The 16,302-nt window shown below is 41.6% G+C and overlaps 1 protein-coding gene across 6 annotated transcripts in view; it reads right to left on the bottom strand.

The window, feature by feature from the left end:
* LOC148871786 (signal peptide peptidase 1-like) overlaps positions 1-16,302 on the bottom strand; it is a 112,142-nt gene that overhangs the window by 18,210 nt on the left and 77,630 nt on the right. The window contains exon 11 of one of the 6 annotated variants that reach the window (XM_088971168.1): positions 15,957-16,070. The exons of the other annotated variants lie outside the window; for them this stretch is intronic. Coding sequence (XP_088827294.1) covers positions 15,957-16,070 — 114 coding nt within the window. The remainder of the gene's footprint in view (positions 1-15,956; positions 16,071-16,302) is intronic. 6 annotated transcript variants of the gene reach the window in all.

The following is a 16,302-nucleotide window of genomic DNA, read 5'->3' as shown; positions in this document are numbered from 1 at the left end:
AAGCAAAAATCCGCACAGGCATTTTAGTCACTATGAGCCATATGAAAATGTATGAATGCATGGGCCATTTCATTTACCAGATCAAACCTTTTATTTCACTTTCCAATAAGGTATGGTTTAGACTTAACACAAACAAAACCCAACCTCTCAAAAGCTTTCTTTTCAGATTCCAAACCTACAATTGCCACCTAAGACTGTAAAATTTCTATTAGCTCAGTAGTTTATGTATTAGTTACTATATTCTTTATATTATGCTAGCTAGGCTAACTACCCATATCATGTAGGTGGGATTATAATCTAGTACAAGCAATCCTTACATGCATATTCCTTTTATCCCTTTTAATTTGTTCTGTGTGGTCATTATATCTATGTCCATCTATGTTCTAAAATAGGATTAATTAATTTGTTCCCTACATGAGTTGGTATAGCTTTTACTTCTTAAATAAATTACATATGTAGAGTTAGAAAAAGAAAACTATGGTTTCTAATAAGTTGGGACAGGTCCTAATAAGTAGTTAATCTCTATATAAAAATATTATTTTTTCACTTTTATACTATATATAAACTTGGTAATGAAGTTTAAGAGTGGTAGCATCTAGGGACACATATCATAGTGCTAGTAAATAAGTTTATACAACCTTGGGAATTTCTCCCTACTGCCCCAGTCTGTTCCAAGTAACCAAAATATTATTGTAGCTCACCAATTAGCTTATTGGTGGATGTGAACCCTGCTCTTAGATAAGCCATTCTTGCTCATTCAAGTAAATTAAATCAGCCAGATTCATTCTGTTTCTTCCACCACTTCTGTGCTCTTAGATCTTCAAGTCTTTTTCTTTCCTGTTCTCTAACTAGCTATACCTTCATTCACATCCTTGTTTGGCATCAGCCTAAAGTTGGCTTTGCTATTTGTTGTCCTGTTCCCTTCTCTCAATAATGTTACCTTAACCTTTGTTTTTTCTATTGATAATGTCACTCAGGTTCAGTTTAGAAAGAGTACAAATACAAATATGTAGAGTGCAAAACCTTGTATTTTGTATTAGTTTATATGTATTTCTACTGTACATATTGTATTTGTACTCTTTCCAAGTTGAGCCTCAAGTGCATATAGTCAAAAGGAGGTATAAATAGTTTGGTTAGGTGATATAACTCTCATTAACCACATGCTTGAAGGCTAATTGGGTGAGTTTAATAGGTGGAGATGGTAGGCATTGATAAGGGTGTTCAGTACTATGGATGAGATATTAATGTGCTGCTTCTGAATCCACTAAGCTCCACCATTTTATAATACATTCTTTACTGAGATAGACGTATATTGATGCATTGCCTACCAGAAAAATTTTCAACAAAATAGCTTGGCCAGTTATTGCAAATCTTTATAAGAATGATTGAAAGGCGGTGTTCGGTAGTGTTGTTCAAGCATGGATCAATTGGTTTTGATACACTCAACATGGATTTTGTGTTCATATACCATTAGCTTCAAACATGAAAGAATCGTGCTTCAACCACACACTATGATTCCAATTGACTGGTAAGAAGTTTTTCAGATATCATATCTTTCCCATGTCATAGTCGAATACCAACTATTGATGCTCGGATTGGCCGAGATCAATACTATCAATTCACTCCTAAACCCGAGGTACTTGAAATCTAAGGACCGGGGTGATTGAGGTGTAGAGTCCAAAGTGAGGTAGAGCCGAGGTTTGAGGCCCGAGATCCACGGTGTCTTGTATTCAAGGTAGGTGAGGATCCTGGGGTCGGTTCTGCAAGGAAGAGTAATGTCAGAGGCCTCGGGCTTCACCCGAGATGAGGACTTTGACGGTCAAGTTAGTAGTGGTATGAGGTGGATGAGGTCTAAGGTGCGTGCACCTAGACAAAGTCACAAGAGAGTAGGAGGTCTCAAGAGCAAGTGAGAGAGCTTGAGTATTCGATCCTTTACCTTGAGGGGGTTGCTTCCTATTTATACTTAAACCTGTCTAGAGGTAGGTGAGCTCAAATGGAGGGGATTGAGCCCATACGCAGGGGGCATGGCCATCCTAGAGAACCAAGTGACCCGCGCCATTGGTTTCGCACCTTGCGCCGAGCTGGGTAGCCTGTGCTAGCTGATTGGCTCAGCCCTGACGAGCACCACCTGACATGTGTGAGTCCTGCAATTGGTTTGGGTCATCTACACTTACATCATTTGCTCCCACTCCCGAGGCCATGGTGGAGGTCCGAGTTGGGAGGGCCTCGGCTTTGGTCCAAGGGAGTGCACTGACTTGTGTTAGGAGGCATCCATGGAGCTTCTGTGCACGTCGTGGCCTACTGTGGTGTCGGTCTGCCTTTGTCTTGCACGGATGGCCGAGGCACCTGTCGGGCTTCGGTTCGGCTATTCCTACGAAGGGGGCTCGGCTTTGGCTCTGAGGTTGCTGTCGTGCGAGGACAAGAGGGAGGCTTGCCCCCTAGCCCTGTGAGTGTTGGGTGCATCCCCTAAGACCTTGGCTTCAGCTAAGGGTGTTGAGGAGGAAGCGTTGGGGTGCCCAAAGTGGTGACTTAGCCATTTTGCGAGGAAATCTTTTTCTATGGTGTCTCGCGTCATGAAAGAAGCGGTTCCCGAAGCTGGATTCAGGTTGTGGAGTCACGGGCTCCCGAATTAGTGAGTTGGGAACCATGCTCGCAACAAGTTGCTGAGTTCTTGCTGTAGGCGGGACAAGACGCGGGTGAACCAAGCCATGTCTCTATTGAGCCAGCATGACTAGAGAGGCTAGTGAGTCATGGTGAGGAGGCATATTGGTTCACCCAGCATTGTTTTGTCTCCCCGAGGTAGGCGTCGCGTGTCGATCAACAGATGGGGCAGCAAAGGCAGTCATTCGTCAACCATTGGATCTAGAGCGATCTGGGCCATCCATTTTTCTTTAAATAGGGGCCTTGGTCACACATTCAATCATCATTTGTTAACCAGTGCCTTTGCTTCCAAGAATCCCCTGCTTCCCTAGAGCCCTCAATTCTAGTTACTCACCTTTAGAGCTCATCGCCTTTGTCACCTTCATCTTCTATCCTCGGTAAACACCATGTCCTTTTTTTACTTTGGGCCTGAGTGCTATGAACTCTCAGCCTCTTTGAAAGCAAGCTCCTTCCACACCCCAACCCAAGTCAACTTTGGTGGAGGCTCATCGGTAGCTGAGATTCCTGACCCACGCCAAGCGGTTGAGGTGCTAAGGGAGAGGATTGCCCCCGATGACAGTGTGTTTAGCCAAGGGGGTGAGGACTCACTCTGTGAGAATGTCGAGTTTGCAGCATCGAGGGAACCTGAAGGGTCCCTCATGGTGGCAAAGAGGGAACCAGTGGCCGAGCTCAGTCCGAGGACGGTGGCAAAATACGCTGCCTGAGTAATGAATGTAGAGCGCATGCCCCGCTCAGAGCTTGACGGTGTCCTAGATTACAACCAAGTTAAGTCCCTGGTGAAGAGATATTACATCCCTCGGTCTCATCAACTAAGGGTCCCCGATGTTGGTGATTGTCTGTAGACACCGGAGTAGGGGGAAATCTACATGTACCAACACTTTCATGAGTCTGGTCTCAGGTTTCCCTTCATCAGTTGATCCCCGAGCTGCTGAAATGGTACAAGATCACTCTTAGCAACTCGCCTCCAATGCCCTCAGGACCATCATTGGTATGCTGGTGGTGGCTCAGATCCAAGACGTGGTCCTGACATTGAAAATGTTCCAAGCTATGTTTGTGCCAAGGAAGCACAATAACGAGGATAGCATGTACTACTTCCATCCTCGGAGAGGCCACCCCCTACACAACCCCTTGTCATTCCATAGCTGGAAAGAAAGGTTTTTCTTTATCTCCTGTCCAGAGGGTTGGTCATTCAAGTTAGGCTGGGGGGAGATGTATTTGTTAGCCAAGAAGCCCATGTCGATGCTTCAGGAAGGCGAGGTCGTTGCAGTGAACCACATACTTGTACTAGGGACACTTCGGGCCAAGTCCTTGGTGGAGGCCGAGCTCCCCTTGGTTTTTGTGGGGCTCAGCCCTACTTCTCTCGGTAGGAAGAGGCCTAGTGTTGGCTATTTTCCACATCAGTTTTTCTTTTCTGCTCGGTACTAATTCTTTGTTCTTTCTTGCAGAGATGCCTATGCCAAGAGACTACTGCTAGAGAGTGCCTTGGCCAAGAAGAAGTGCCAGGCCGAGGGCACCTCGGGAGGGCAAACCCCGAGGAGAGCTGCCGATGTGCTCCCTACTAGGGTGGTAAGGAGATCTGCACCTGATGGGGGGACCCCTCGATCACAGGCCCCCACTAGAGGGGAATATAGAGGGAAGAAGAAAGTCGTGGAGAATTAGCCAAGGGAGACTGGTAAGAAGAGGTCAGCCGAGGTGCCGCCTGCACTTCCCATGAGGAGGCCTACATATAAGGACTGCCTGGTAGAGGGTACTGAGCCGAGGAAGGGGGCTCCTGTCGCTCCAAGGAGACCTCTTGCGAAGGGGCCTACCACCAAGCCTTCGTCTACTCCTTCCGCTTCTGAGCCCACCAAGGAGGGGGAACGCCTGTTCCATCTCTTTCACCCCAAGTGGGGTGTCTGCGAGGGGGATACTATAGATACTGAGGGCATCGGCAAGGCCCTCATCAAGGGAATGGTCCCCCAGGGGATTGCTTTGGGATGATGTAGGTGGACCACCTCGTCATCCGGGACGAAGGGATGGACTTTTTTGCTGAGGTGAGTTTCTTTCCCTTTCTGACTTGTCACTTGTTAGTCGTTTGTTGGTTTTGTTGATGACGTGCTTGGTCCAAGTTTGTCGTCACTATGTCGGCCTTGGTGATCGCATTGGTCTCCATCTCGAGTGCGTGGCTCGACTTGAGAAGAAAAATGAGCAATTGCAGGTATGGGTGGCTTTCGTAGAGAGTTTCTGTGACCAAACCCTCACGCTACTAAAGGACAAGAAGCAACTCCAGAAAATGCTAGAGGATGACCTAAAGGCAGAGAAGGCTCTCATCACCTGGGACGAGGATCAATTAAAGAGGTTTGAGGAAGACCGAGCTCGCCTTAATGGGATCACCCTTAAGGCCCGAAGGGAGGCAACAAACACTAAGGCTCAAGCTGCAGAGGCCAAGGCAACGACAGTGGAGACCGAGGCAAATTGTCAGAATGCTGTCGCCGTTTGGCAGCAGATCCTAGAATACCAAAAGTGTCTGGTGCAATACGGGTCCAAGGCCTACTTGGAGGGGATTGAGGACACTAAAGAGGTTTGAGGAATACGGGTCCAATTAAAGAGGTTTTAGGAAGATCGAGCTCGCCTTAATGGGGTTGCCCTCAAGGCCTGGAGGGAGGCAACAAACACTAAGGCTCGAGCTGCAGAGGCCAAGGCAACGACAGCGGAGGTCGAGGCGAACTATCGGAATGTTGTCGATGTTTGGCAGCAGATACTAGAATACTAGAAGTGTCTGGCACAATACGGGTCAAGGCCTACTTGGAGGGGATTGAGGACACTAAGAAGGCCCTTCTGAAGCTGAAGTCAGACTTCCTAATCGATGAACTGCATGTGTTCCCTGACTCTCTCCCTCCAAAGGATGATGTCGAGGTTCCCACCGAGTTTGCTGACGTGGGTGCCGAGGACTCTACCAATCCTCCAGCTGAGGGCGAGGCATAGCCAACTCAAGTGCTTCTCTTTGTTTTTGTTTTTTGTTGTTGTAAATGTCTTCAGTCTTTAAGGCCAAAAATTTTTGTAAGCTGAACTCAAAAAATGATATGGAGCAATTTTTGCATTCTTTGTAACTTTGTCTCTCTTCTTTTCTTGGCTCATTACTTAGATGCTCGCTTTAGGTAGTTAAAGGGCGTGGCCAAGGCAAAGCTGCATCATCGAGGTGTAGCTCGGAGGAGGCTATGCGCGTCGGTTGGTCATACAGTCGAGGGGTCCGGGCTACTTAGGATAAGAACACACACTAAAGTTTGAGCTAAGGAGAAACTTTGAACTATATTCATTGTTTAGTCAATAGGAGTTACAATTAGTGGTAGTACATTCGAAGGTTATCTGTGTTGCACGTCCGAGGGATTGGTCTTCCATCCAAGTGCTCAAGGCAAAAGGTGTCTAGGCTGATGACTTGTTTAACTTTGTAGGGACCTTCCTAGTTGGGGTTGAGCTTGCCTACGTCGAGCTCAGGCACCATAACTTTCCTGACGACGAGGTCTCCTTCTCGGTAGTGTCTTTCTTTGACCCTTGAGTTGTAGTAGCGAGCCACCCTTTGCTGGTAAGCCGCCACTCTAACCTGTGCTTGTTCTCGGACTTCTTCCAACAGGTCTAAGTTTGATCTGAGTGCTTCACTATTCTCAAACTCACTGTATGCCTCAGTCTGAAGCGTCGGCTGGTCGAATTCTACTTGAATGACGGCCTCAGTGCCATAGGTTAGGTTGAACGGGGTCTCTCCTGTGGCTACCCAAGGTGTCGTCCAATATCCCCATAGGGCACTACTTAGTTCGTCGGCCCACATGCCTTTTGCTCTGTCAAGTCTTGTCTTCAGTCTGTCAAGGATAGTTCGAATAATGACCTCAGCTAGGCCGTTCGTTTTGAGGTAGCCTACTGAGGTGTACTATTGCTTGATGCCGAGGGACGCACACCATTCTTTGAACCTCACATCATGGAATTGCTTCCTGTTGTCTATGACCAGCATATGGGGGAGGCCGAAGTGGTAGATGATATTCTTCCAAAAGAAGCTTTGAATTGCCTGGGCTATAATGGTGGTCAAAGGCTCGGCTTTGACCCACTTGGTGAAGTAGTCGATGAAGACAATGAGGTACTTTCTATTCCCTATTGCTTGAGGGAAGGGTCCATGGAGATCCATGCCCCATTTAGTGAAGAGCCAAGGGCTGTTGAGGGCCGATAGTGTCGTGGCTGGTTGATGCAAATGTTGGAGTGTCTTTGGCACTTATCACATTTCCGTACCAGCTCGAATGTGTCCTTTTGGAGCATCGGCCAGAAGTACTCTTGCCTTAGTGCTTTTTGGACCTAGGCTCTTTTGCCGAGGTGATTGCCGCAAATGCCTTTGTGAATCTCTCGGAGCACGTACTCGCCCTCCTCAAAATGGAGGCATCGGAGGTAGGGAGGGTGAATGGCCTTCTATATAGCTTCCCTTCGAGCAAGGTGTAGTGAGCGGCCTGATGTTGGAGTCGCTTGGCCTCATTCCTATCGTCAAGTAGTTTCTCGATCAAAAGAAAGTTGATGATGGGGTCCATCCATGATGGCTCGGCCTAAACTGGGAGAACATGAGCTTCTTTAATAGGTGGTCGAGCTAATTTCTCCATGTGAACTATGCGACCGAACATTGTGCCCAAGGTATTTGCCAGCTTGGACAATGGCGTCGGCTCTCATGTTCTTGGGTTGCGGGACTTGCTATAAGGAGAAGCGTTGGAAGTGACAAGCCAACTGTTGAACTTTGGCGAGGTACTTGGCCATGGCCTGTTCTCTAGCTTCATACTCGCCATAGGCATGATGTGGTTTATAGGGGGGTGGCTACTAGTAGACTAGGAGGGGGCTGCAAAAAAGATTTCTCAGGGGGAGTGCCCAAAAATCCCTTGTTATTATAAAAAAAAAACAAATTATATTGACTTAGGGTCAACAATGTGAAGTTCACACCTAAGTCTACTAGTGCTTCTCACCTATCCGATGCAAAGAGTGAAGAAAGTGCAACCTCAACTCAAATGTACTTGTGTTTTCCTCTTCAAATCAGCAATAAATTTCAGTAAAAGTTTCTAGTTGTTTCTTTTAATGATGATTTGATCACAAAGAACTTGACAATCCAATGGTCTAGGATAGTTTGCAAAGGCAGAAGAAGATGAAGTCTAAAAGCCTAGATAAAAATCTAGAGAGATTAGGAAGTTCCTTGGGCTGAATAGAAGAGAGTATGTGCTCTTGTAAAGGTACTAGGTCTGGACGAATTCTAGCTTATATAACATCTAATGTAAGTCCAATTTGTTTGCAAGAAGACTTTACTAATCCAATTAGTAAAGGTACTAGGTCTGGACGATCCGGGGGCATTTTTTATTTTTACAAAAGTTTGGACCTCAAGGATCTGAGATCATAGGTATGTAGAGCCCAAAATTCTAGGTCCAACAACACAAAGATCACCCAAACCTGACATCATTTACCCCTTCATCTTAACACCCGGAGCTAGAACTGATTTCGATCATCTGATCAGGGTCATTTTGATCCTAAACCTCATCGTGTGTCAAATCAGAAATCTAACACTATAGATATGTAGAGCCCAAAAATCCAAATCCAATGACACCAAGATCACTCAAACCCGACACCATTTACCCCTTCATCTTAAGACCCTAAAGTCAGAACTGAATCCAATCGTTTGATCGAGATCATTTTGATCCCAAACCTCATCTCATGTCAAATCAGATATCCAAAACCATAGGTACATCAAGCCCAAAAATCCAAATCCAATGACACCAAGGTCACTGAAATCTAACACCGTTTTTCCCTTCATATCAAGACCCAAAGCCAAAACCGATTTTAATCGTCCGATCGGAGTAATTTTGATATTGAACCTCATTTCGCTTCAAATTAGGAATCTAAAATCATAGATATGTAGAGCCCTAAAAACCAAATCCAATGAGACCAAGATTACCCAAATCCAATACCGTTTACCCATTCATCTCAAGACCCAAAGTTAGAACTGATTCCAATCACCGATCAGTATCATTTTTTATCATGAACCATATGCCACATGAAATAAAAAAAAATCCAATCATATGGATGAATAGAGCTCAAAATTCTGAGCCCAATGATACTAAGATCGTCCAATTCCGACAATGTTAACCCTTCCATTTTGAGACTCCTTGCTAGACTCGATCTGGATCCTCCATTTGGAATATTCTTCATTATAATTTCGAACCTTGGGACCCACACGACTAGATACTTCCCTCAACCTCTAGAACCATCTTAAGATTTTAAAATTTGACCAACTAAGAGCCTCCAATCAATCAAGTAAATCACCTAAGCTTAGAATGTTCAATTTAGGTAAATTGGTGAAATTTTTCACTTATTGTCTTGATTGATTGAGAGGATCTCTCCCAAAGTTGTCTTAACAGACCATTCTCTCAATCAATATCCCTTCTCACACACAAGGATATACACACATTCTTTCTTAGGGAGACAACTCTACCCCCATTAGCCTAAAGAATACCGCCTTCACGTCTCAAGTAGTTTGAACATTCCCTATCCCACGTCCAAACTCATGAGAAAACCTCCATCATGTCCAAAGAATCCCCCTAGGTCAAGCCTACATTGAAGAAAAAGCATTGAAGCACTCTTGAAGCCATTAATGATGCAACAAAAGTTCTCAAACATGCAATAACATTTATTCTCCTTTTGGGCCACATGATCAGCATATATTATTGGATTTTAATCTCATTAGAGATTAAATCCAATGGGGTTTGATTAATCAATTACATGAAAAACACACCTGCGCACATGTCTTGGAAAATAGTTTTCTCTCTTACTAAAACCAGTTTTCAACTTATCCTACATTAGAAAATTACAAAACTTGTTTTGAGTTTTTAAATAGGAGCTTATTTACACTCCTTTAAAATAAAGAGGAGAGTATGGTGGCTCACTACTGCACAATGCGCTCGCATGTGTGTGCAATGCAATGAAGCGCTTTAAAGGCATACTTTACTCGCACCCGTGTGGCTCGTGAAGGGCGGCTTTGACTTTTGGATGACTATTGATGTTTCAATAGTCACGATTCGATCGGGTGTGATCAAGAGGCACTATTCACAGTTAATAGTCATTAAATGTTAACTACCTTTTTAACAGTCACAATGTTTGAAATTCTAACTGTTCAAGGAGCCTTTTCTGAACCAGCACCTTCGTTTGTTTCATAACTTTTCAGGGATTTTTTAAGGAGCGTGAATCAAGCAAATTGACACAAAATTTTAGAAAACCACTCTTGTCTCTCTCTGTTCGATCTGCTACTATCTCACAGAATGTTTCTTTGGAGTATCTTCAACTATGCTAGTTGTAGACTCTTGCCCAAGGCTCTATTGTATTTTGGGAACGGATTTTCCTATAACCCAACAACAAACTCAGTGGAACTGAGTGGGGGCAAATAGTGTTGTAAAGACAGTATCTTCAAACATGCCTCAAAGCTTCTCCTTCAAAATTTAGTGACCCCGATTTCCAACATATACAACCTCTTAAAATGTATTCATGTAATCGGGGAGATCATTGGAAGATGTCAAGCATGCCAAATGGATGTGTAACCAATGCAATAATGGCTTTACTCGCCTTGGGCTCCTACACTATATCTTGGGGGAGCTCCTTCCATTGAATCAGTTTAATTAATTTTCTAATTATTATCGTGAAGAAGTTCTAGGTTAGCATTTTATGGTGCTTTATGAACTCCACTGCAAGTTTTTTATCTATTATTAAATGTAGATAATTTCAGTTTTGGGCATTTTAGTAATCAAGTAGAATTGGTTAACCATCCATTCTAATGATGAAAAATATTCTGATAAATTATTTTCCTATTGCATGCCTTGCATGTACATTTTTAGTAGCATTGACATCTATTTCATTTGAGAAAAAGAGTAGTCAGTCCAAGTAAAATTTAGGTCAGATAAATTAATTCTCATATCATTTGTAGTTCCTATAGGGAAAATTTCTTAAACTATCCTTATGGTTTAGTTAATTGACTTAGTGCATCCCTACTATTTGAAAATTGACTAACACCTACCTATATTGTTTCTGACAATTGATTAGCTCTACCCTTATGGTTTGCATCTATTAATATTCCATTAAATTCATATTCAGATCACAGTATATTTTTTAAACCCAATTTTACCCTTTCTATCTTCTTCCTTTCAATAGCAAACCAAACTAGTTCCCTTGGGTTGTTCACAGTTCTTCTTAGAGCTCAAGATCTGTGAAGTGGTAGATTCCCAGCGTTGCTGCTGGTATTTTTTCTCAAAGCTTGAGATTTGTGAAGTGGAAAATTCCCGGCATTGCTACTACCAAAGTTCCATGTTAGTAGCGAAAAAAGGATTAGTACATGATCCTTGAAATTTCGTCTAATTTCAAGCTTCTTTCCCTTACTACTACCACCTTCAATGGCTTGTCCTCACCTTCGCCTTCCTTTTCCGACGAGCACAGGGAGGTCCTTTTCCTCTTCTAATGAGCACAGGGAGGTCACCAACAGGTGAGGCCATAACTGATGGATCTTCAAAGAACATGCCGTTAAATCCTTTCTAACGAGTGGCAATGGTCCGGTTATGTCTTCCTCTCTTTGCTATGGTAATTGTAAGCATTTGACTAGTCCCACCTGACATGGTCTAAAGTCTGAAAAATTACCATGCGACCCACCAGCTCTATTGTCTACAGTTCTCTGAACTATTCACTCTTGTGATTCATTCTCCTCTGTTCTTCAAGGCAATCTGTCTTTTCTCCCTTTGTTCTTGATTTGTTCTCCTCTGTTCACTCACTGTCTTGTCCTTCGGATTCACAAATAATCATCAATACACAGTCCTCTGATATAAGTTGCAGCTCTGGTTCCCAAGCTCGCCTTAGCAACTGTTTAAAACTATGCCAATGATGCCTCCTCCATCTTCTTCTAGGGATATCTTAGAGGAAAACTAGAGAAAAGAAGTTGCAGCAACACTAGTGGTTGTGCCCCAACTTGGGCAATGCCATTTAAGTTCAGCCTCAACGGCATTGCTGATGTCGGTGCCAGCACTAGAATAACACGAAGAAGGGGACGGGGAGAGAGAGAACGAAGGGGACAGAGAGGGGGAGAGAGAGAGAGGGGATGGAAGGTTAGCCATTGCTGGGTTTGAAAGGTTAGGGTTTTGATGAACCAACAATTTTCCCCTTTCCCTGTTTTATTTTGAAAATTTGAAGAAGAATAAAAGGTAAAACAGTCTTTTTTGTCTTTTTGTTAATGGAGACTAACGGTAAGGGAAATATTAGTCAATTGTCAAAAACAGTAAGGGTAGCTTTAGTCAATTTTCAAACAGTAAGGGTACACTTAGTCAATTAGCTAAACCATAAGGGTAGTTTAAAAAATTTATCGTTTCCTATATTACATGCATTAGAATCATACCATTATTAGTTCTGCACTTTACTTTCCAACCTTAATTTAAGTGTTTCCATAGCATATTTTATTTAAAAAGGAGAAAAACCAAAATCCAATAGGCTTGTATCATATATGTAAGAACAGGTAGGAAGTTGCTGGTTTTCTCTATTCATTTCTTCATTTTCTGACCTAAAACCATCAGCATCAGCATTAGCAGTCATCAGTTGCTTGCATTTTCACTTAATAACATCACCAAAGTTGTCCATTCTCTTGGGATTTTCAAGCTATTCTTCCTAGGTAGGAGTTGTCATTTATTTCACGTTACGATGTTTTTGTCTTATTTATGGGTGCATGTTGCATCCATTTACCTTAATCATTACATCCTAGAGTGGAAGAATAGAGGGTCTCTATTTTTAGTGTTATCACATTATCATTCTTGGGTATGTCTCATCTTGCTTGAAAATTATTGGTTATCAATACTTTCACCTATTTAGAACTCCTCTTACTTATCTCATGTCATCACTAAATTCCCATGGTCTTTTCAAGTGTCATATCTTCATCGTTTAGCATAAGTGGTCAATTAAAATTAATAGTATTATTCATTTAGCTAATCAATGCTCTTTTCTTTATTATTCATACATTTTCCTTTTACTTTGGTTAGTGATAGATATTCTCTTGTTTATCTTATTTGATGTTCTCCACCATCTTGTTGACTGCTTAATCTACATTCTGTGTTAGCATAAACAATTTTGAATCCTTGCATGTTTTCCATTTTATAGTTAGTGTGCGAATTTTCAATAATTTAAGCCCCAAGTTATTAAACTTTTCTTGGAATATTGGTGAAGTAGAGGCCGGTTCAATTGGGCATGTGTGGGGTGCCTAACACCTTCCCGCATTGTACCTTGGTCCATGGACCCTAAGAATCTCTATCCTTCTGAGCAATGAGTCACCAAGAAAATTAACTTTTGTTTTTCTTCAAAAATTCCAGGTTTTCCTAAATTCCCATTTCCAAAAAAAAAAAAATTAGGTCGTTACTCCAAACTCCTTATTCCTCGATCCTCCTCCAAGTCAAGTAGAAATAGGCCAGAATTTCAAAAATTTACTAACCCAACGCAAGAACCAATTTTCTAGTGATTTTGAAATATGAAATTTTGAAATCGATCTTGAACTGAATCGGTATAGATTTGAAACTCAAATTAAAACTGATCATACCTGATATAAAGACCATGAAACGAAGCTCTTAGAGTGGTAATTCATGCCCAATATCAGTTCCAAAATCAGCCTCTAATTGAAAATGGTGTAGTATGTATGTAAAGTCAACTCAGCAACACCGTTTCAGCAAAAACTAGTCCCCAACTTGCTTGGATTGAAGTGGGTGTTTGAACTTCATACAATTTGATGTTTTTTATGCAAAAACACAATAGGTGACTGAAAGAAATAAGCCCCTATCATAGTTAGGTCGAATTAGGGTTTCTAGAAGGCAAGGGAGAAAAGAAGAGAACAAGAGAGTGGAGAGAATTAGATGAGTTGGACTCTCCCCTCTCTCTCCTTTATATAAAGCACTATCCTAATCTAATTAGGAGTTGAACCAAAATTTAAATTAAAAGTTTATCTTTAATTGATAAGCATTATCTTCTTAAGAGAATAGATGCTATGTACCCAAATCCATGCCTATTTTCAACTAATCATATTAGTAATGGGCCTTAGGCCCATTTTCTCTAATGGTTCACATTCCAATGTGTTGCATGGCCAGTTTGGGCCCAAATATTCTATGGCATGGGACCCATAAAGGTCTCACACAAATCCATATAGATTTGGCCCCACCTTTAGTAGAGGTTAGGCCGAATTCAGTGCTCAAGGTTAGTGAACCCTTGACCCAACCAGCTTGGTCTCTGTTTGGGCCCAACATATACATAAATGATCCTTGGGTTCAGCTACCTTATGAAAACCCAAGGATAGTGGGCATATGTAAGATGAAGCCCATAAAGTAATCAGCCATGTAATTATCTCTTACACCTAACCTATCGACTTATAATCATTAGAATGCTGCTTACAAGGAATGACCTCTTCCCTGACTACAAAATACAGTGTCACACTCTCTACTCGAATGGACCCCGGGGTTAAGACTTTTTGCAAACTTTTTCATAAAATAGTAACATAACATATAAATATTTTTTTCCAAATCAGATTTCAAATATAGTTGAAATCTACTATCGACATTGTAGGTTTCCATCACAGATAGTGTAAAACCTGACAAAGGGGTTAATTCTGTCACTATGATCACCCACTTAGGTAATTTTTCAAACTGCCCCAACACGCCCAAATATTTGACCTTTGATGGATCTCATTGATTAACACATCAAACACAACTCAGTCTAATACCTAGTGCAATATTATAATCAAGTTTGGGGTTAAATGCAAGTTTTCAATTTCTCCCATCTATCTTCAAGGTCCAAGGCATAATGGGAAATTCGTCAATGTTTGGTGTTTCTTCTAAACACCCACTGGCTATGCTTGGGATCTAACCCTAGCAGATAAGACAAGTTGCTTAACCAGTTTAGTAGCACACAAGTGTTAGGCTTGTCAAGATAAACTCTCCAAGTTTATCCATTGGATAAAAACATTCTAAACTAACACGAGTTTCTTAACTGTCCAGTTTAAGGAGTAATTCACAAAAAATATAACAATAATAACATGAAACAATAATGTACTTTATTCACTTTCTTATAATTGTTTATATACGTCAATCTAATTGGAACTAAGGGCGTATATTATTTAATAGCTCCCACTTGCACTTAGGTCCAATTAGGTATTAGCCTCAATCCCTTACTATCCATGTGTCCTTCAACACTTTCTGTGTGAGTGGCTTAGTTAGTGGGTCTGCCACATTTTCCATTGATGCTACTTTCTGAATCTAGATGTCTCCTTTACCAACAATCTCCCATAGAATGTGATACATTCTCTCAATATGCTTGACTTCGAGTGGGCTCTTGGCTCATTGGCTTGAGTAATGGCTTTAGTGTTATTGCACAATAGTGGAATGAGTTATGTGTTGGATGATATGACTCCTAATTTTTGGACGAGTTTCTTCATCCATATTACTTCCTTGGTAGCCTCACTTGTGGCAATGTACATGACCTGATCATGGAGTTTGTTGTGGACCTTTATTTGCTATTTCTCCAATTGACTACACAAGATCCCAATATAAAGATGTATCCAAATATAAATTTTCTATCATCTGGGTCTGATTGGAAGTCAGCATCTGTATAACCGATCATCTGTAGTGAACTACCATTAAAGATAAGGCAATAGTCTTTAGTTTATTGTAATTATTTTAGTATGTTCTCCATAGTTGTCCAATGCTCTTGTCTTGCGTTAGATTGATATCTACTCACAAAACTAATGGCCTGAGCAATATTAGGTCGTGTGCATAACATAGCATACCTGATGCTCCCTACAACAAAGGCATATGGAACCTTTCTTATGCCATCTATCTTCTCTAGGGTCTTAGGTGACATTCCTTTGGAGAGAGTGACTCCATGTTTGAAAGGAATGAATCCCTTCTTGGAATCTTGCATGTTAAATTTTTTAACAATCTTGTCAATGTAAGTGAATTAGCATAATCTAATTAACCTCTTTGATCTATCTTTATAGAGTTGAAGCCCCAAGATGTAAGAACCTACTCCAAGCCCTCATCATTGAGAATAATTTCTTGATAATGATTGTTCAACAAGCAGTCATCTAAAAAGTATGCATTTCAACTAACAAACACTTTTTGTTTCTTTTTTTGGTCATAAAAGAGACATCCAATGAACCCCTTAGGGTAACATTCAAATAAGCAATGATTGATTTTGGATTCCAATTTGTCTACATTTGTCTTTTTGATATGTGTTGAATAACCCCATACCTCAACATGTCCAATACTTAGTTTCTTGCCAGTCCATAACTCGTACATATTCTTAAGAATTGACTTGGTTAGAACTTGATTCAGCACATAGATCACAATCTCGAATGTATGTCCCTAAAAGGAAATAGGTAACTCTGAGTGGACGAGGAGCACATAAATCACAATCTCGACTTCATATCTGAATTCCTTGAACTTTTCAAAGAATTTTTACTTATGTCTCATTAAGTAGAAGTAGCCACACTGAGAATAATCATCGAAAAAATTTATAAAGTAAGAATGTTGGTTGTGTGTCCTCACATTCGAGGAACTAAATACATCCATGTATACAAGGTTAAGTGTGCCTGTA

The sequence above is a fragment of the Nelumbo lutea genome, chromosome 2 (genome assembly GCF_056320005.1).
Source record: "Nelumbo lutea isolate HS-2025 chromosome 2, American lotus-T2T, whole genome shotgun sequence".
Taxonomy (NCBI): Eukaryota; Viridiplantae; Streptophyta; class Magnoliopsida; order Proteales; family Nelumbonaceae; genus Nelumbo; species Nelumbo lutea.
This window is presented reverse-complemented; position numbering and strand designations above follow the sequence as displayed.